At 44.6% G+C, this 22,345-nt stretch overlaps 1 protein-coding gene across 1 annotated transcript in view; it reads left to right on the top strand.

The window, feature by feature from the left end:
* MUSK (muscle associated receptor tyrosine kinase) overlaps positions 1-22,345 on the top strand; it is a 50,525-nt gene that overhangs the window by 3,585 nt on the left and 24,595 nt on the right. The window contains exons 2-6 of the mRNA XM_035564551.2: positions 619-745; positions 3,930-4,081; positions 5,578-5,705; positions 6,223-6,364; positions 21,614-21,738. Coding sequence (XP_035420444.1) covers positions 619-745; positions 3,930-4,081; positions 5,578-5,705; positions 6,223-6,364; positions 21,614-21,738 — 674 coding nt within the window. The remainder of the gene's footprint in view (positions 1-618; positions 746-3,929; positions 4,082-5,577; positions 5,706-6,222; positions 6,365-21,613; positions 21,739-22,345) is intronic.

Raw genomic sequence — 22,345 nt, 5'->3', positions numbered from 1 at the left:
GTCAATGAAATCCAGCCCAACAAATATTGGATGTATGTCCCTTGCAGCCATACATTAGAAGTCATTCATGTGTCCTGGGATGCAAAGGCTGCAATGCATACCATGCGCAGGGAGAGTGATTCACTAGGCATACCCTTTGATCCTTTCCAGTCCTGCTTAGGGACTTTTACCAGGGTGATGGCAAATGTTTCTAAAGATACATTCAAATAATGCATGATGAGAGATCTGCAATAATAAGTGTCAGACACAGCTATTGCACTTTTAACCCTGGTGCTACTTGGTTAGAAAAGGTGAGAAAAAGGCAGGATGTGCAGTAGTCAGGCCATATATCTGGAAGAGCTGATGGGCCTTTAGGAGTCTGGTTTTGGAAAAACTCCCATCTTGTATACCAGGCTGTTCTGTCTTGTGCCCTGTGGAGAAAGCAGAGGGGAAAATGCAAAGCCTGCAGTCAATGACAGCAGACTGCAGGTAACAAACGCAGGGGACCTCAGTTACAGCAAGTATGTGGAGGGTGCATGAAGCAAGGAGCCATCTGGCAACCTGCAGGGACACCTCTGCCTTGGCCACCTCCCTCTGGGGTCGCTGGGAGGTTTTCATATTTTCTTCTCCTTTGTGCAGCCCCCTTTATCAGCACTCCTCTGGAAACTGTGGACGCGCTGGTGGAGGATGTCGCCAAGTTCGTGTGTGTGGTGGAGTCGTACCCAGAACCAGAGATCACGTGGACGCGCAACAGCATTCCCATCAGGTAGGGAGCCGCCTGGCCTGCCCCAGGGTCTCCTTCCAAAACATGTGGTGCTTTTTTTCATTTTTTTCATGCTTTTTTTCATTTGGAGGTGGGTCTGCAGTGGGGAAGAGGTCTGTAATTATTAGTGAATCTTTGTTTCTTAAGGAGTGATAAGAGCACTCTGGGGACTGCTCAGACGTGGTTGGCAATAACAGAATGAGAAATCTGCTGTCAGTACTCAGGGCAGGGAGCCCAAGCTCTTGCTGTGCTATGTGCTTTCTTAAAGTGAATGTGAAAAGCCATTTTCTTGGCCACGTGGGCTTGTTGTCAGTGTATCTGCATCGATAACAGTACTATGCAGCCTTGAATTTTCTCTGAATCTCAGCTCTGGTTATGTTTGAAGTATCTGTCCTTTGCAGTTTCACAATTTGAGTTGGAGACGGTTTCTGCTGTGAGCAATGCAAGGAATTTTTTCTTCAGCTTCTCATGGTGCAATTCTCTCTCTGTTCCTCAGTTTGCTCCTTTACAAAGGATGCTGTATAATATTTAAATGGAGCATCATTGCCAGACTTGCTGCCTGAGTGTCTGCAGTGCACTTGGAAACTGCACAAAAGGGGTTGTATCATGCCATTCTTTGCTTCTGCATCTCTGTGTTGTGAACTGCCAGATGTTAATGTCCAGGCATTGAAGTGCCTCTGAAAAAGGCAGCCTTGGAAACATGTTATGGAAGTTACTACCATTGCTATAGCCCCGTTGCTGAAGACAGGCCCATGCAAAGCAAACTGCACCCAGTCTTCCAACTCTGAAACCAATTCATATCTGCCAGATGGCTCCACATCAGTTTCTCCTTCTTGACTGCTGTTAGTGACTGTCTCTGTAATGGAAAATTACAGAACGATCTCTACATAACACAGTTCTGTTCTCCAAGGCTGATCTCCATGTTATGCAGATAGTCACCTTCAGTATGGTTCCTGCTGTTGGGGTTGCAGATCAAAAGCACCCTTCAGCTATTGGTTCAGGAGACTCCAAACAAGCCATCAGCAGGAAGAGGTTTTACTGCTAGGAAGCCCATTTTAGAATAAGAAAAAAACAAACAGATTTCTACATGTATTGCTTTCAGAAATCTGATTTATTGCCTGCAACAGAACCTCATCAAAACCCTGTTCCTAACACTTTTGATGTAGGGTGGAGGTCCAAGTTTCCACGGATGTTATTTCCACATTAGGTCACGTTCCTCCAAATTCCTTTCCCATTCATGACACCGTGCCTGAAAATCCGAACTGGCAGAGGAAGCTATTCATGCAGGACCATGGAGATGACATGCCTTTTTAACCCCATGGTCTTTAAAATCTCACTCTCCTGTTGTAGGATCATATGAAAAAATGATAATTTTTGCCCCAGTCTGCACTTCCAGAAGCCCAACACACCTTTCTAAATCCATCCCGTTTTCTCTGAGACACCATGACTGAATAGGAAAATACCAATCAAAAAAGCTCTCCTGGAGAGCTCGGCTGCTTCATTGCTTTCCCACATTTGAGACACCATTCTGAAGCAACATGAATAGCAACAACTACATCACTTTCCCAAATCTCTGCTGGCATTAATAGTTGGTGCTAGTGAATACACAAGCTAGGGCCAAAGACAAGGAAATATCTGAGCTAAGACTATCTCTCTTATTTTCCAAAAACGTGGATGAAAGTACTTCACAATAGAAAAAGATCAGATCAGTGGACTTTTTTTTTTTTTTTTTCCTCTGGAAAAAAGTATAAATATATTTATGTGTGTGTATATGTCAGACTTCAAAGGGGCCAACTACAGCAAGCAATAAATAACTGATAGTTATTTTACTTATGAAATTTTCTTCTGTTGCCAAGGTCCAAGCACCCTGGACAGACAGCTCAGCTAACCTTCAAAACAATGCAGTGTGTAAACATTCAGCTTCAATGCGAGTAGTGCCAGGACAGGGGCTATTGTCAGCACTATTTTTCTGGAAGCTCCTTTACATGTTGCTTTTGGTGTCAAAACTTGTGCAAGTAGACTGGTGTGTCCTGGGCTGACCTCAGCCTGTAACATGGCAAGTGACACATTCAGACTACGCAGTAGCTGGTGTATTTTTTTCAGCAGTGAAAGATGAAAGGGGACATACTTAGGCTTCAGGAATTTTATTTGTGATAGCTTGGGAGACAGTCCTCTAGTGATTTTGCTACTACTTGTTGGAGTGAATTGCATGAAAGTCTTTCCAAAAAACAACGATGGTGTGAAAGTCAAACATGGAGGAACTTATGAAATATTATGCAAATTTTATTCCTCTAAGGTTTTACTGTATTTTTCCAGTTTTGCAATGAAAATCAGAGAGCAGTCCTCTGCTTTCTCATCGTCTGTGCTTCTCTTTCTCTCTAACATGCACATGCACACACAGCATACTCTCATTTAGAATTTGTCTTTGATCTGTAGATTTCTCTGCAAAATCCCGTACCTTTGTTGATCAGACTTCAAGGCTTTTCTGGACTTCTCAGAAGTCCCCAGGTTAAATCCTGCTGTCATTAAATTATAGCTATCTTTACATCCTCTAATCTTTAGATGGATTTTTTTCTTCAGTACATTTCTTTCTTTCTTTCTTTCTTTTTTCTTTTTTTTTTTTCCCATAAAAACAACACTTTTATAGTTCCAAACAAATAAGCAAAAATGCTCCCAGATACAAAATAGACAGAGACAAAAATGCTTGGGTTTTGGTTGCTGTCTTTCTTTTTTCACATACAATAAAGATATTGCCAGAAAATCATACCTTTTGTGGAAAAAACAAAACAAAACAAAACAAAAAACTCTGAAGAAAGTTTCTGTAAAAAGCTTCAGCCAGAGCCATTTCCTACATATGCAGTCCTTCCTTGGGTGATTATACCTAAAACAGGACCCACCTGGATTAAGGTTATTCTTGTTCCAGACAGGATTCCAGACAGTGAGCCCTCCTCACCTTCCCAGCATCTTCTGGAGGCAGCATTGCCACCATGCTGGTGTCCATCAGGAGCTGCATGGTTGAGCGAGGATCAAACCAAATATTAAGCCCCATCTTGATGTTTCCAGTGCTTTTATTTGTCTTTAGATGTTGTAAATGGGAGGTCCAACCAACTGCGCTTTGTGGTGGCACCACAGGTCTGTGGACACAGGTGCAGTGCCCTCTCCCCACCACCCGTGCTCTGCCCCGCAGGCTGTTCGACACCCGGTACAGCATACAGAGGAATGGGCAGCTCCTGACCATCCTGAGCGTGGAGGACAGCGATGATGGGGTGTATTGCTGCACGGCAGACAACGGGGTTGGCGTGGCCGCCCAGAGCTGTGGGGCTCTGCAAGTGAAGATGCGTAAGTGAGAAGGCAGCGAAGCTGACAGTGGTATCTCCTCCCCAGGATCATCTGACTGCGGTGCTCGGCCTATGGTTTGGGGGAAAAATCACAAGTCTTGTGCCTTAAAATATAAATTCACCTAAAGATGAGGATGAGATAGCTGGCGGCAGGGGAAGGCACAGTGTGAGGGTGCAGCTGAGAGCCTGAGCAGAGCTCAGGGAGACCCACCTTCCACGTAGGGCTGTGTGTGGGCCTGGCTGGCTGCAGGCCGCTGGGGAGAGACATGGCATGTCACACCATGTCTTTGGGACATGCCATCCATGATGCTTTGAATGGCACAAGAACTGTTTGTGTAGCAGAAGATAAAAAAAAATGCTTTGATCAACACTCGTTGAACAAAACTTCATAAAAGCAACACAGCTTGATAGATTGGCCCTTTGAAGCAACGCTGCTTAAATCCCCTGTGAATTTTAGACATCAGATGTCACTAATCAGATTTATGGCTAAGGATGGTAAAAGCGAGTGCACACTGTTCAGATGTTCTTAAGTGAAGTCTTGAAAGGTCTGGAGCATCATGGTGTAAATCTCATCATCCCCTTTGGAGAGCAGGGGCCTGGTTATTGCAAAAGGCCGTGCATGCTCTGGGCCTGGTCAAGCTGAACTCATGTGACTGCGCTCATGTACACAAATGCTGAGCCATCCACAAAGGAGGGCTAAAACATCTGTTTGTATAAAAGGGCTTGTTTGTCCTTGTGAGCCTGATGCTCCAGACTGGGCAGTCCTGAGGCCCTCAGCCCCCCGTTCACCTGCAGGCAGGTGATGCTCTCTGAAATATGATTTTCTGCTGCTATGGTAGTGCTCCAGGGAAGGAAAACTCAAATCTCCCAAAGTGTGGAGATGGAAGTCTTTTTTCTGCCAGCACAGTCTCCTTGGGGAAAAGAAATTTAAATTTGCCCCATATTAACTTTAAGGGAGTTTTATTTTTTTTCTTTCTAAGGATCCTTTCCGCTTTTTACTGGCATGGTCATTAATTCTTCAGTTAGGGACATTAACTGAGTTTACATGCCCTTCTTGTTGACCTAGAGACAATGTCAAATTAAAACCATTTCAAAACCAATTCACTCCATATCTGAGCGTTCACACAAGGCATTGTTTACGCTGAAAAAATGTCAAAACCTGGAATGCAAACATTCTTCAATATTGGAAATACTTTTATCTGGATCTGGATTTCAGCCCAGATCCTAATTCAAATGACTGTCAAACTCCACTCCTGAAAACAAATGACCCATGCAAGATAGGTGCTTTTGAGTCCATATACTGAAACTCTGAATGCTGCATGTAAGAAAGCTTTTACTTCTCAACGTAGCTCATGCCCTACCAAGGCCTGTCTGTCTTTCAGCTACAGCAATATACAGAGAAAGCAATAAGAGATTTTGTTGACATTTCTGAATTTGACCTATTCTTGTATCTCTTACCTTCAGTTCAAGTTTAATTTTTGCCTTTTCAAATTTTAGGACCAAAAATAACCCGGCCACCTCTAAATGTGGAAATCATAGAAGGATTAAAGGCTGTTCTTCCATGCACAACAATGGGAAATCCAAAACCTTCTGTTTCATGGATCAAAGGAGAAACCGTTGTAAAGGTGAATAGAGAATGAAATTTCAGTGTTGCTGGCTATTTCCTAAAGGTACGGGGATAAAATATTATCATAACTTGCAGCGTTTCCAAATTCTACTTGCTGGGAAGAAAGCATTTGGAAAATCCTTGGCTCATCTCATAAATGCCTGCGTTCACAATAATTCTGCCTATAAACAAAACATTTTCTGTGTCTATATTTTACATTACTTTTATTACTACTAAGCATGGCCAAATGCTGCAAAATACATTTGTGAGTAATTTCATAAATAAGATCTAGGGAGCAGCTTGGCTAAGATTGAGGGCCCCATGAATGCTGTAATTTACTGGTCTGCAAAAATAAGCGTGGGCCAGTGTATTGTGACAATGCTGAGCAGGAAGAGCTGTCCCCAGATTCTTCAGTTGCAGGGCAGCACAAATAATTTTTATGCATGTAAGCCTGATCTTTGCAAGTGGACATTTGGTGCTGTTTGTGGACAGGATGTACATAAAGCTCTCACCCCGGTCCTTTCTTCCTCTGGCAGGAGAATGCTCGCATTGCTGTTCTCGATTCAGGGAATTTAAGGATCCACAATGTTCAGAGAGAAGACGCGGGGCAGTACCGGTGCGTAGCCAAAAACAGCCTGGGCACAGCCTATTCGAAACCTGCAACGGTGGTTGTGGAAGGTGAGTAGTGCTTGCGCCAGGATCCAGCTCTTTGCACTGACCTTGCAAGCATACACAGTTAACTTGTATTAAGCTGAAGTACCAGCTTGATGTTGACAAAAACATCGTAGGGTGACTCAAGAGGCAGAAGAAGGGAAAGGAAAGGAAAGAAGAGTGAGAAACAGGAAGTTTGTCCATTGCTGGTTGACGGTGAAAGAGTCATTGCCCATGGCTGCTGTGGCTCTGGTGGGAAATTTGTCTGAGTAGGGACTCCAAAATCTGTCTACTGATCTTCCCTTTGGACTGAAGTTTTCCAAGAGGCCAGCTTGTTTCTTGTTCGGAAGGTCTCACCAGAACTGTCATGGGTTATATACTATGGCTTGTGGATTGGACTCATACGAAGCTGATGGCTCTGGAAACTGGCTGCAAGAAACCTGGTTGGAGACAGCTGCAGCTCCAAACGGTGCAGCTTTATGTGTGTGTCCCTTCCATTTCCCTCTGATTTTCCATCTGAATTGGTTGATTCTTCAGCTAAACAGAGCTGTTCTCTTCGAGGACTTGCACATTTTCTGCCCACTAAACTGAACACCAGATTGATTTTTCAGTTTCTGGTCTTTATGTGCTCAGTATCCTTATTTTATTTACAGAAGGTGTTTGCTCTCTGGTATAAATCATAGCCAGTTTCATAGTGCTGAGACCAGTGGACTGCTGGGGCAACCAAATGTAGGCAATGAAGCATCCAAGGTTCCTGGATTCTGAAAGAGAAGTTGGGTTAAACAAAGTTTTGCAGAGTGGGAAGAGGAATGACCGAGTCAGTAGATGAACTCTTTTTTGTTTCATTTTCAGAATGAAATAATCTGTACTGCAAAAAGTGAAGAGAAGGGTCTGTTTGCCTAACAAGCTTCAAAAGATTGTTACGGTTACATTTGGCCTGAGACTATCAGAGGTTATTCAGGGCACAATCCTGTTTCTAAAAGCACCATTGACATTCTTCTGGGAGGAGGGTCAGGTGTATTAGATCTGACTACAAATTACTGTAGACTTGCTGTTTTCCTAAAGAATATATTCATTTTCCTTTCTTTTTCTAATATTTGCATATACAGACTTCAAGTATGTTAGAAATTCCTTAAATAGCTTAATACAGGAAGGTAGCTGTTCCTAATCTAGATTCAGAACTGTGTTTCTTCTCGACTCAGAGAGATGAGGCAGGCTGATGGTACTCAGATGTGGCTCAATAAAGCCTTGGACCTAGGTTCTGCTTTGGCTCCACTGCTGAGGGAGTGGCCAAAGACTAATCAAGAAGTGACTGAGGCAATTGCTCATTGCCATGCTTGTAGACCCCTCCAGTCCATGCAGAAGAGCCACAGGCACTAGGGCTTTATTGCTTGGATCTACTAGACTGGGTAAGGGAATCTAAAAGTGGGCTGGAACTGCACCAAAATATGGGGTGTGAAGGTTGATACCTTGTTTTGTCCCTGTCTCCAGAATTGTACAGCCGAATGTTAATTCAAGGAAAGGCAAATTAATCTCCAAATATCCTACTTGCAAAGGAGAGTCTGTGTGTGCTCTTTTTAAAAGGAGAAAGATTAGTTCTTAATTAATCAATGGCAGCTCAGTGCTCCCATACAACCTATCCCTTCATGTTCCCTTCATGTGTTGTGTTAACAAAGCAATGCTGTTCTCTGGGCTCGCCTTGGTTTTTCTGGTAGGGCACCCATATAATACACCTTGTTTCAGGCTACCACCCAAACTAGACTGATGCATGTTTGTTTTACTTTTTTGGCTCCCAAAATCCGAAGGTAATAATCCTGACTACAGCTTACTGTGTACACAGATCTCTTCCCCTCCTGGTATTTTAGATCAACTCTCATGAATATTTAAAATACAGACTTACTCACATACCCGTGTATGCATGCATGTGCACACACACATGCTCAACCCGTTGCACACGTCTTTTATAGCCTGGCTCACCCAGGTTATCATTATTTTTAGTATTCCTCCCTTTATACCCCCTTAGCATCAGCATGTGAAAATAGATCCAAGTCAATAATAATTTAAAATGACTCAATGTAGGAAAATCACACTTTAGTCGGCCTTCTCTGAGCATTCATTAGAACCCTGTTTTCATAAAACTTAGGAAAACACGCTGTTTTCTGCTTCTCTGTAATAGCGCTACAATATTTTTCCTTAAAACTTGCTGTTTCCACTCACTGGAGTTACCATCCTGCATAGTGTGGCTTAATTTTAAAATTAAATAACTAACGTGGCTTGTTAACTATGATTATTTAATCCCGAAGCAAATGCCCATTCAAAGAACTGTGCAAATATTTATGCCTAGCTAAATCAAGATCAGGTGGGCCCTGATTTCTGAAAGAAGTTTCTAATTTTCTGTTGTGAGCTTCCATTTTAATGAGTTCAGCGTTAGTCCTGCAATTAGTTCAAAGTGCGGAGGCATCCAGCTTTGGCAAGACACACTCTGTGAACACAGGTACGGTCCGACACACTTTTAAAGGACTTGATGAAGCAGTGCCTGGAAACAACAGCGAGTCTCACATATAGGACGTCCTCTGCGCTGGGTCCACCAGCTCAAACAACTGATGACAGCCTTGGCCCCCATGTTTGCACTGGTGAGGTGCCTTGCAGTCCTGCTTCTTGGCTGGTTTCTGCAGCCCAGGGCAAAACAGCATGAAAAATGCTGCTATTTTGATTTCCCAGATTGTTCTTCTCTCCATGTGGTCTTTCCTCAACCTTTACAATACTGGCCTCTATTTATTACTTTTAAAGCAAAGTGGAAATACTTTGAAGGCTTTGTTATTTTCAAAGCAAAGTGTAAATAATTTGAGCAATGATTTTAGGGGAAATTTCTGGTGTGGCTCTTGTCACAAAACGGAAGGCAGTGAACAGCTTTCTTAGTGGAACTGATCCCTTGTTTTTTTCTGATGTCAGCCAGGGAGTGGGAGAGAGGCGAGGGTCCTCTGCACCCTGCCCAAGCCCAGCAGCCTGCTCCCTCTCCTGGGGTGGGTTTCAGGCCCCTACATTCACGTGATGAACTAGTGAACTCTCATCAGTTAATGAGCCTTCATACCCAGAACTGGGTCAGGATTTTAATTGAAAGGGTTGAAAAAGCCTGTCCATTCAGACTGTTTTTTTTTTCCCCCTCCCTTTGCTCCAAGTTCAGGGCAAACCCATGTGCATTTGGACAAGTGATGGTGAAATGTTTTCTCTCCTTAAAAGGCAAAATCCATTAGGGGCAGAAACATGATGACAACGGAGGTGGCTGCTGACAGCAGTGAGTGGGCAGGGGAGGAGGGGACCAGGGAAGCCTTCTTCCACAGCACTCTGCAAAGCAAAAGAAGTGAACAATGGGCTGTTTGCTGGCCCTGTTAAAATTGGCATGTGAGGATGAATTCCTGTTGCTCACGTACATTTGGTGGTGGCTACAAGAGGTAACATGTCTACTGAGATAGAGGAGTGATATTATCATCTTGGCCACTTGCCAAGAAATGTGTTTTTAATTTCCTGGAGACAGCATTTCTGGCCAGCAGTTTTGTATTCATTTTCTAACTTAATCATTTTTCTAACTAGCAGTTTAATCGCTGCATTATCTGTTTTGATAACGAGCACTTCTGCTAACCCTAGAGTAGAAGAGCAATTATATACTGCAGTATATAAATGAAGTAGTAGCTTGCCAAACGACTGGTCAATATTTATACAAATTTCCTGTTGATTGCCGTACCAATGAATAAAATGATTCTGTGGCTGAAAGGTTGCTGGATGAATTCAGGATCCAGGGCTGTGGTAGAACAGAAGTTTTCACTTGCTTATGTGACTTGTAGTTCCTTCGCATATTCTAAGGATGAACCTTATTGACAAGATGTTGGCTGAAATAGCTAAGGAGTTGCATCCAGATTTACCTAACAATCACTGCTGTGGAAATAAATAGGAGAGCAGCTATTGCCTTCAGTAATGTTGAGAGTTGTCCTCAAGTGCAGAAATTCCCTCTGATGTCAATGAAAGCTGAAGGCAGGGTACAGACTCCCAGGCTGTGCCAAGAATGTATTTCTTGGCCCTCGTCTGAGCATTTGACATCTGTGGGGTCTGCATGGTAGGCAACATTAGTGAGACGTCCATGGTTTTTCCCTTCATGTACTGCACAGCTGTAACACACGCTGCAGAACAAGAGGAATTTTCAGTTTTCATTGGTATTTGCTGTGACATTGATCCAGGCCATAAATAGGACCAGTCCAACAAAAGCTATGCAAGGGCTCATCAGGTTCAGCTTCTGGGCTTACTGCCTAAAACTGCACACCCTCTGCAGTCCACATGGCTTGCCATGTGTAACAATGATATTCTCCATACCCATTGTGGATAAAGTGTATGTCACTGAAAAGATAAATTTAAAGCTACAAGCTCTTGACCAGTGAGAGGCATGAGATTATTTCCATTTGGGCACACTTGTCAAACAGAGAGGGAAGCTGTCCATTATTTTTATTTTTATTTTATTTTATTTTATTATAATATATTATTAACACATGGAATAAATTCCTCCGAATGGCTTTGCTTTACTGTCTTGCAATCTTTTTCAGATGTGGTGCTTATAACCATTATTCAAAGTATATATAATTCCTGCATCAATTAAGAAGCCTGTATTGCAAAACAGCAGGGAAACTATACGTTTTGTGATGACTTACAGGCCTGTTGATCTGGCTCTGTGTTCTGGCAGTTTTTTGCTCTGTTTAGGAGAATGCTTACTGTTTCTCTTGGGAGAAGCAAAGTGTCACTTCATGAATAGGTAGAGAGGACTTCTGTCCTGCATGGTCTCCATTCTTAAAAGCAAAAGTTTCAAAACAAAATTGAAAAGTTGACCATGAATGATTGGCAGTTTAGAAGGAACAGCTGTTTATAGAAAAGGTGTAAGAATATAAACCATATGCTTCTGTAACTGACTAATTTATTTCTATAGCACCAACTGTGGAAAGAGCATCTTCTAGAAATGAATGGTGTCACTGACTTCAAAATGTGCAAAGGGTTGTGGTGGATTATATACTAACTGAATTCAAGGTTGAGTGCTCTTTGGAGAGGTGTCCATCCATTCCAACAGCAGCATGCATCTGGAACTCAGGTCTTGCAGGAAGGTGATATTGGTTCAGTTAGTTTTTTAGCTTTGCATAGTGGTGTTTTTTTTTTTTTTTTTTTTTTTTTTTGTGTGTGTGTGTATGTGTGCACAATTTCTGAAAAAAAAAAAAGAAAAAGAAAAAGAAAAATGTTTTAAGCTTTTTCTTCTCCTGAAGGTGAACAACCTTCCTTACCTTCCTGTGGTGACTTTCTAGGTGTTGTACCCAGCTAGTGAAACCTCCATTATTCCCAGTTTGCTCAGTGATGCCTTTTTAGTTTGATACCCTGAATAGCAAAGAAAAAGCTCATAAATTCTTGGACTGTCATGTAAAAGGAAAGATCACATGGGTGGCTCTGGTGGTTGTATACTGACTTAGATGCACCTCCATCTTCTGATTTGTGTGAAGTTGATGTTGATCTCCAGCCTGTGGCACCAGAGAGTTGTGGAATTTTGGAGTTTTGGAGTATACTGTGTGACGAGGTTTAGTTTTTGAAGTCATCACTGCACAAAGGCAAGTCTAGAAATCAACAATCTTAAATCCGTCAGGAGAGAAAGGAAGAAAGAAACAAAAAAATTAGCTATAACAAGTGCAAGAATATCCAATGTGCTTGTCAGGAAACTAATTGGATCCTCCAGAGATTTCACGATATTTTTGGATATAATCTTCTTTCCAGTTTCCAGTTGGCATTGAGGGCTACTGATCCTTTATCCAGGCAGTCTCCTTCATCCCTCTTTTGAAATGTTCCTACTTGACTTCCTCCTGTGCCAATATGTGACAGCACAAAAATGAAACAAATCAAGAGCAGAAGCAATGCTCCTCAGGCTACCCTGACTTAGATATTTGTTTTTGTGTTCCAGCTCTGGTAGATAGAAGTCTTTTCCTGTCCGCAGTTTATTGCTTATTACTAGCTACTAAAATAATACTCTGCCACAGGCCACAAAAATGTTCCCCTATAAGCCACTTGTGAGAGCTGCCTGAGCCTTAAAAATAGGAAGGTCTTCCTTGGAGAATCATCCCTTCAAAGAGAAGGATCTACCAGAGCATGGTTAGACTCAGTCTAAATTTTTTTTTTTATTGTTTAATTATTGGACACAGTGAGGGGACAGCAGTGTGAGTGGCAGTAGAAAGCAGTTCCTTGGATATATATTTAACAGGCTGCCCTCAGTAAGTGTAACACACTAGGTTCTTTTAGCTGTTTTGTGTATCTTGTCTGTAGTCTTGGGACAAATTTGCATCACAGATAAATCAGAAGACAAGAAAGTCACATCGTATTTCAGGTCACAAGAATGAAAACATGCATTTAGTCTAAAGAACCTCTCTATTCAGAAGGACCACAGTCTGGAGATGGGTCCAATTTCAAATGAGAACTGCCTCTGGATGTGCCATCCAGAAAGTTTTCTACACTTTTGTGCCGACACTTCTGTATTTGGAGCAGATGAGATAGAAAAGGGAGGTACCAAGGTATGACTGCAGCAGCCGGTCAGGACATTTCAGGTGAGGTGGAAGTCAACCCATCGCCAAGAAACAGACTGACAGCACAAACATGACATTTTGTACTTAAACACTGGGCTTGGTTTCCCCAGGGAAGCTCTGACACTGACAGAGAGAAGGAGCAGGCAGGGTCCTGCAGCAGTAAACGGGGAATACTGCAGGTCATTGTTAGCACTGCAAAGGGTCTGGGGGGAGGGAGCACTGCAGGGAAAGAAAACAGAACCCAGCTGGCCTCTAATTACACCAGAGTAATTGTCTGGCCTCAGCGGGGTAGCGTGGGTGTAACTGAAAGCCCAGAATATCCCATTAAACCTCCTCCTGCCTACTGCAGTCACCGTCGTCATCCTGAGGTTCTCAGATGCTGCAGATACGACCATAGCGCTAATTACAGGGTAACGGGGCAAGCCACAGGAGAAGGAAAACAGCCGCAGACCTTCTGGAAAGGAACACACAAGCACGAGCTATTCGGCCTGTTCCTACTCTGGTGTGGCGCGGGCACAAGGTGTCTCCCACCTGCCTCCCAGTACCTCCCAGTGCCTCCCAGTGACTGTCGGTGGCCTCCTGTGTGGAGGAGATGCAAGGCAGGCTTCCTACGAGCATAAGGTTTTAACAAGTAATATACCAGCAATCCATCTTTAATTGGCTGTTTCCTTCTGCAAAAACCTCTCTCTCCTAACACAGACCTCAGAAAGACACTTTAAAGATATGTCAGTTCCTCATATAATGGCATGAATTGCATTTTTATGAAAAAAATAGATCCTGTAGACAAAATCCCTCTGGTCTGCAGACTGTGTTGGGTAGCTGGGAAGCATGTGCTTCCTGCACAACAAGGAGAGTCAAGGACAGAGAATATCCATAGCTGTCAGGTAAAGGGGGGCAGAGCAAACAGAGACTGTTGTCCTCCAGTGACTGTCTTTTCAAAATGAGATAACAAAACAGAGATGAAGATACAGAAGGGAGGGTTTTCCAGGCAATATGGAAATTTTATAGGATCTAGTTAAATATCTACTTTTGGTAAGGTGTCTGTGGGCCAATACCCCTTTTACTCAAGGCTGTTGCCCCCTGTCTCCCAAGGACCACTCCCACCTTTCTCATCCAGGGAGCCTTGTGGGAGATGAACGCACCACTTATTTTTTCCACTATAACTGACTCTTCCAAGTGGTACAGCACTAGATTTTGGTTCTAGCCAGTTCTAGAGTGTTCTAGTTTTATTTTTAGGGTGCCTACACTATTAAACAGAGTGTGCTGGCTGTTGTGCCACTGTGCAGTAATGGTCCCCGCATATCCCCCAAACTGAATGCAGTCCTTCCTGGAAAGGACACCTCAGATTCAAAGTTGAGGATAGGGAACAAAGATAGATATCTGTATTCGGAGGATCAATTAGAGTTTTTGGCACTGAAACCCAAACAGACATGAGAGGGAGAGTGCTAAGATCATAAACACCACGGATGAGGTGAGCAGGGAACAGGCCATTTGCTGTTACCCTCAAACAAGAAGCATCCTAGCAGCCACCACGAGCAGCACTTTAAAACAAAGGGAAGTACTTTTCACGTGGCATGCAATTAAATTTATGGCACTGCTTTTACCTGCTGGTGGAGACCAGATGTCAGGACGCTGCAGGGCTTATCTCAGTTTTGGGTATCCCAGCAGTGCCTGTCATTGCCTGCTGCAGGAAGACTTTTTTGTTTTGCCATGGAACTGCACAAGGTGATCCCACTAGTTGTTGCTGAAAAGCAACCCAGGTGCGGCTTTTCACTGGTCTCTTTCCCTCTCTGGATTGGTTTCTAACACAAAGGGAATGGACAGAAGAGCTGCTCTTTGATTCAGGAGACCAGCAACTTCTGTTCCAGTCTTGCAGGCAGCAGCAGGTAACGGCAGAGTTAAACAGCACGTGGTGTGTCTCGATATGGTCAAAAGCCAGATCGTGGAGAGATCTGGAAGGGTCTTTCCTTCAGAGAAACCAAACACATCTATAAGACAAGTACTGACATGAAAAGAATTTCCTTATTCATTTCCTTGGGAAGTAATTTGAACACGTTATCCCTGCTTGTCCTTGAATCTGGTGTTTGCTCTGTATATAGAAAAGAACGCTTGTACAGAACAGGTTTTATATAGTTACACAGGACATAAGCTATCTATTTACATTTTACTCCTCGTTATTATAGCTTTGCATATTTGCATGGTCTGCTTCTAGGATTCCAGGGACATCCACATGCGATGCAAAGTCTTTCAAAGATGAGAAGTTCCTGTGCTGGCCAGTGCATTTAACATTCAGTGAGTCCTTCTGCTGATGCAAATTGTCCCACTATCCATAAATCTTGGCGCTCACCCTAGAATAAGGTTACCTTGGAAAGCTGCTATTGCCTTGCTAAGAAAAACTTGCTTTGATATTAGATACCAGAGCTGAGAGTCTGAAGGCATATGCTTCAGGATGGAGATGTTGTGGTTTCCTCCACCTCCCTTCCATGCACATCTCAAATTGTCCTGGCTGTCCACCTCATGGGGTTGTTGTATAGCCTCAGGCCTGAGGTTGCATGTCTGTATATTGCTGTGCTGTCTGGCCTGTGTTGCACGAGGTCTTAGAGCTACTGCAATCCCCAAACCTCCCAAATCACACATCAGGAGCCAGAACTGCTCGGAGATTTTGAGATTTGGTAGAAAATGTTGAAATTTCAAATGCATTGGTGTTCATGTCCCAGATTAGCATGGTAACCAGCTGAAGGGCAGCAGTACAAATGGGGCAGGCTGATGAAGCACGGCTTGCTTATGGCTATATGCAGGCTCTTGTCTAGGGCCAACGCTTAATAGTGCTGTTGCCTTAGAAATAATATAAGGGTTGTATGCATTTCCTACGGCATTTGTTCTTTTTTTTTTTTTCCCTTGGATTATCTCTATGCACATGGTTCTCTGGCAATAAGCATGTTTGGATGAGGATTAAATAGAAGAAGGTAAGAAATTTGATAGAGATAAGTGGAAGTGTCTCATATCAGCTTTGCCTGTGGTGATTTGTTCCTCTTTGTAATTACTTGGTATGCTTGCAAAAAGATAAACTTTGCAAGTTTTGATGAGAATTACTCAGAGATCAAAGCAAAACTGACCTCACAGTTATCTTGGGGTTTAATCATCAACCCAACACCTTCAGTAGGGGGTGGAAGGGTGGCAGCAGGCTGTGAGCAGCAGCCAAGGTACACTGTGAGCTGTTCCCATACAGAGGTGCGTGGTGAGCCGTGCATGGAGCCTGCCCCTGGAGCTGCTGCTGCTGCTTGCTGAAAAATTTGTTTGTTCTCTGAGCCAGTGTGACTGTGCCTGGCTTGTTCAGCCTGGGGCTTGGCGTGCCGCAGGCTGCAGCACACAGAGTTCATCAATAAATGCAACGTGCAGTGGGTTTTCAGGCCCGATATCTCAGGAATTATTAGGATTTTACAGGGACTAATTTGAAATGTCAGAAAATACAAATGCTGCAGCTTTCTATGCATTTATAAATATATTTTCAGACATCCCCTTATCTCTCACTGGTGGGAAGGAAACTGCAGCCCCTCTACTTGGTACTGCTCTGGCTTAGGTTTGTCAGGAGGAGTGAATGGATATGAAAGGAATGAATCTGGATGGAGATTTAGACAACCAAATTTCTTACTGGCAAAGGCGCCAATCACGTTGGCACAAGTTTACGGTCCTGCAGAGCACATAGGTGGCAAGCATGAATGACTTCATGCAGATTAGTAAGCAAAGTTCCAGCCTGGAGAGCCCCTCTGTAGAGAAGGAGCCGTTTCAATCTGTCATGCTTCAGGTGTGAATGAACTACAGGAACATTGGCAAACAGAAATGAAAAAGTGCTTACAGACTAGTTACTGAGTGTTTACATGTGAAGAGTGCAGAGGACAAAGGATTTGCCAGGGTATTTGTATGAGGGAAGTTCCCAAGGTGATGTATACCATGCCAGTTATCCCAGCAGCACAGGCCATCAGTTCCCAGCACCAGAGGAGAATACCTTTAGCTCATGGGAGCTGCCTTTACCCACGGCATTGTGCAGCGTAGCTGGCAAAATTTTTCAGCATGTAACTTTCATAACCAGCCCAAAGGCCCTTTTCCATGATAAAAGCAGAACACTCAGGCGAGGTGGGCAGGCTGGGTTGTCAGATCTTGCAGTGTGTAGAAGGCAGGCCTTGCTTACGTGTCCAGCCAGGCCAAGACAGGGAGGGAGCGAGCACCCGCTGTCTCTCCATGGTTGCTGGCACAGCGGAGTTCTCCGTGGCCTTAGCTCAGTTTGGACTACCAGGTATGCTTCACAGTATGCCAGAACTAGCAGCAAGCTCCTGAAGAGTGAATTCGTGCCCATATTTACAGACTGGGTTAATTCACGTACATTGGCAAACATTGGTTTTTTTCTCTTGGAAGCCAAGGGTCAACCAACGCTGGTGGAGACATGAAGAAAGCACCACCACCTCCAACCCCTGTGCTTGGCAGGGCCTGGTGCATCAGAGCCAGCGTTAGGGCCTGTAAAACCCACCCACAGCAGGTGTCCTCCCTCAGTGGGCCTGGGGGTTAGGGTTTTGGTGGGCTGGGGGCTCTGGGCATGGCTTGGCCCTTTCCCAAAGGCATCTGCCAGGCCCCAGCCCACCCATGCTGCTGCTGGGGTGCCAGTGGCCCAATCCAGCCTGCTTTAATGGAAAAACAGGCCTGACCCAGGCAGGCGGCGGCATCTGCCAGGACTGCTGGATCGGGCTGAAATCCCCTGGAAATGAAAGACAGCTCAGCCAAAGGCAGAGGGAGGGCGAAGACACCTGGAAAGATTTAGCTGCCCAAAGCGGGGGGACCCTGCTTTAATCTTTTTATAGCACAAAAAATTTCGTGACTGGGTTAAAGCCCTACTGTTTGGACTGGATGTTGTTACCTAATTCTCAGAAACGAGAGCAGCTGGCCATGGTACAGATACCTCCTAGCAAGCCCCATAGCATACAGCACATCATTTAGCAGGGCTGTAAAAGAAAGGACATTTATTAGGGGGCTTGGGAGTGAAACTGAGCATGCTGGCTGGGCTTTTAGCTGGCCGTGTTTCATTTCCAGCTCCTCTGAGTGAGGCGCTCTGTTTCATTTTCTACTAAAATAAATAAGTAAATAAATGGAGCACTCTCCTCCTGTCCTTCCCACCCCTGTTTTGGCATACCCTTGTGTAAATCCCATGCCCAGACCCTGGGAGTCTCCACATGGATGCTGTTAACCTTGTGGTGATGCTGCTCAATGGGTGAAGGTCCTGGCAAAACCCACATTCAGGAGGATCTGAACAAGGCAGGCTTGTAGCCAACATGTAAGAAATCATCTGATTGCTGGGGATTTTCACTCTGAGGCACAGTGAAAACAAAATGGTGTCCTGAGCGCAGCAAATAATGTGAATTTTACACTTATTGCCATTTTCTGTTTCTTCCTCTTCCCGCCTTTCATCCACCTATGCCTCCTTAGGTTGCTTAGGTTGGCACCGTCAGGGTCCTCACTTCTTCCTCTCCTTCTCCTCTTTTCTTGCTTGTGTAATAACCCCCACCCCCCCAAAAAAAAAAAAAAAAAAAAAAAGTGATAGTTTTGGGGGCTGGCTTCTTCCATTTATCTACAGGACAGATTTTGTCACTCGTACAGTTGCCACAACAGACCTCGAGCTTGTTCTGGTGGCCTTGCTCCATTCCTGGCGGAGAGTGACACTTGCTGCTCACACTCAGCCCACCCTGGTTTTCCCATGACGCCTGTGATGGGGCTGAGAGATGCTCCCAGAGGTCCTACCACATCCCCTGGATGTCAGCGCAAAGCAGCGGGCACAGAGGGAAGGAGGGAAATGCTCAAGGCTTTTAATTTTTTCTCGGTGGTTTCCCAAAGGTAGAGCCCTTTAGAAAATGTGTCCTTGTGTGTGCCTGTCAGTGGTGCTGGAAAGGCCATTGGGACCTGACGAGCACAGCCCTTGCCCTGGAGAATCTCTCATGAATAAAATAATGTAAAAAAAAAAATTACAGTACTTCAGTTAAATATCTAAACCTTAAGTAAAACACTTTAAAAAAGCAAGTAAATATAAATACTTTAAGTGCTAAAGTATGGAATTTGTAAGTTGTTGTAACTGCAGAAATTCACATGGCAGCACTGAGAGAGCTTCCAGCCTTTCACACTATGGAGATCAGCCTGTTCCTCTGTTGGCCCACCTGCAGTCAGCCCAAAAGCCATCCTCCCCATGCTGGGCAAGACACCTGTGGTGCTTGTATGTACCACAACTGAGACAAAGGGCGAGAGGTCCTTTCCAAGCCTGCTGACCAAGGTGCCCGACAGTGGCATTGGGGAAAACACATCTTTAACAATACGTTTGCCTGATGTGCCTTAGCAGAAGTGAAGCTGACACTAGAAACACATCAATATATATCTTCTGTTGCGATTTTTTCCCCCATATTTGGTCCTTTAGGTTGGAATGGCGTCAGGCTTTGCCTTCCCTATGCTCAAGCCAACAGTGCCTTGGCTGCTGAGACAAGTACTGTCCTCAGTGTGTGTCTGGGAACCAGAGGAGCAGGATCCAGACTTTTGCCCCCCACTCCGCCTCCGATGGGGACCACATTTGATCTTGCTGTGGCTTTGCTCCCCATCCATAAACCTGCCATGTCTGTTGAAAGGTGCCTATTTTTTCTCCTGTCTGACAACTCCATGCAGGTTTTGGGAGAGCAGCTGGTACAGGGGATAGCACACGTGCCAGTATCAGATAATGGCTAATGGAGTGCTGGTAACTTTGGCATTAACAAGGCTGGATCAGAGCAGCAGGATCAGAGCAGGCAGGGTCCTGGTGACACGCTGTTCAAGTAACAGCAGCATGAGAAAAGCATGCAGGGCCATATTCTGGCTTTGGGATTTGATGTGCTGGCTTCAGCAGGAGACATGTGCATGTAGCCGCTGCCAGATGACTGGCCCAAAAGTTTAGTGTTTCTCCAAATGAAGTATAAAAGTAATTATGAGCTTGGCCCACAGTGCTGGGGGTGGAATTCACAACCATCTGGTGCTAATGGTCTGGAGCGAAACCTTGGGAAAAGGCTTCATTTTGCTTGTTATTCTTCAGAGGAGTCCCTGGCCAGGCAATTGCGCTGCCCCAGTAAGCAGCACCTGTGGGGCAATGCGCAGGGGGAATCAGGGAGCTGAGATCAACACGTGTCCTCCTACCCTGTCACTACTGAATTCAATCTTCCCAAAAAACCCTGCCGAGGAGCCCACTGAATGGCTGTACTTCCACAGAGGCAAAGTTTCCAGGCTGAAACGTATTCCTGGTGTTGCCTATCCACTAAAAAAATGGCCTTAGGTGCTCTGTTAACACAAAGCTCAGCTTTGTGCAGGCCAGGACGGGATGGAAGGAGTATGTGGAAAGTAAATGCTTTTTTCATTCCAACTGACATTTTGCAGAAGAAGCCTTCCCTGCTGTTGATAGAAGACATCCCAAAGGCAGGGACAGACATTCAGTCTGCCAGGGGACCCTCACTTGTCCCCTCACTGCTCTGGTTTGGAGGTCTCATCTGGAAATGGGGCCAACCTGTGGCCAATGCCAAGAGGTGCAGTAGTAGATTGGGCAAACAGAGACACAAAAGATTGTGATGTGGTCAGATATTTTGGTGAGAGGAGCCATACAGGTCACAGAAGTAGCAAACAGAATATAATGCTTGCCTCAGAACTCCAGGAGAATCTCCCTTACTAAAATTTCTGATGGAGATTTTTAGTCATTGCTGTGCTTCCCAGAAGGTAGGGAGAGATCATTACTCACTAAGCATGAGAAACTGGAGTAAGAAATGGCACAGAGCTATTCAGCCTTCTTCTATACAGACATTATATAATATATATACAGACAGTATTAAAATTTTTGGGTCAAAACTCAGATGTTCCACATGGGAAATGCCTCTCTTCTCTGCTTTCCTCTTTGTGGTCCAAATAGTGCATCTGAAATACAGCTTGTGGAGGCCATAAGAGCAGTGTTTCTGGATTAAAACACATTTGCAGCAAAAATACTTAAGTTCTTCATCTCAGAAAAAAAAAAAAAAAGAAGAAATTATCTTTTCTGGGGAGGGGAAAGCCTTGTCTTCAGACTGTCCAGTAACCTTATTGCCACAAAAGAAGCAGTGGAGGTGCAAAGTGACTTTAAAAGCCTTATTCCTCCCTGCAGCCTCAGCTTCCCAAAGCCTTTGCTAGTTGTGCCCCCATATGATGGATGCTCTCCCCCCAGGGCAGGCACTCATGGCATGGAAAATGCCAGGGTTTGTGGGTATCCACAGTCAGTCCTAATTGCCACGACCATACGGAGGAGCTTGTCTGACCCCCAACCTTCACATTAAGTGGCCACCCTGGTGGTCCCCTGGGTGGTTTTGAATCGTAACTCACCTCATATTCACTGCAAGCTCTCCCCGTGGTTTTTGCACAATGGGGCTGTGTATAGATTTCCAGAGGTAAAATTTTGTCTGTAATATGTGGAATACAGCCACATCGCCCTCTTTCTTTCTCTTCCTCATCCCCCTCCCAAGACTGTCGTTTGCTGGGAAGCCTGTGCTCTGCTCCACTTTTATTGGCAGGGACGTGGCCTATTTCGAGAGTTGCTGGGGACGAAACACCCCCACATCAGACCACCCTCAGCTGTTCAACTTGGTGCCTTTGTCTTCTCCTGCAGTTTTTGCCAGAATACTGAAAGCTCCCGAATCCCAAAATGTCACCTTTGGCTCCGTGGTGATGCTGCGGTGCACGGCGGCAGGCGCTCCGGTCCCCACTGTCACCTGGCTGGAAAACGGGAAAGCCGTAAGTCCTTCTTTTTTGGCCCCAGTTTCTGCTCCTGCTTTCTCAGTGCTTGCTGTGTGATCAGGCCAAGGCTGCCTTGTCTGCCCTCTGCAGTGTTCTTGTCTGTGAAATGCTCTCCCTCATACCCAAATGTTGCACAGGTTGATTCGCTGGGATCTGGAAAGCCAGAGATGAAGGATGCTTGAGATGCTTGCAAGCTCCTCCTGGGCTGGGTATCTCAGAGGACTTCATAGCCGGTTTAAGTTTTTCTGCAGCCACCTTTCCTGGTCTTTCTCCTAATGTGCTAACAGTAGCATGACAAAATGACTTATTTGACGAAATAACATAAACTGAGGCACATAAGTAGAGCTGACTTCTCTTGAGCATACTACCCTTGGCCTGTATGTGCCCACTGCTTCTCACAGGGAATTGACCCACAGATTAATTACCCTGACCATTTAACATGGGTGATCCATGGATTAATCATCCTGACCATTTAATATGGGTGCCTGCTTTGAATTTGGCTGGCTTTAATGTCCATGTGTAGGCCACTTGGCACCCAGTGTTGCACCCCCAGGAGTGCAGCTGCCCACCACCATCACAGCAGCTCTCCAGCAGGAGGACACTT

The sequence above is a fragment of the Cygnus atratus genome, chromosome Z, assembly GCF_013377495.2.
Source record: "Cygnus atratus isolate AKBS03 ecotype Queensland, Australia chromosome Z, CAtr_DNAZoo_HiC_assembly, whole genome shotgun sequence".
Lineage (NCBI taxonomy): Eukaryota > Metazoa > Chordata > Aves > Anseriformes > Anatidae > Cygnus > Cygnus atratus.
The sequence above is the reverse complement of the archived record's forward strand: the minus strand, read 5'-3'. Positions and strand labels throughout refer to the sequence as shown.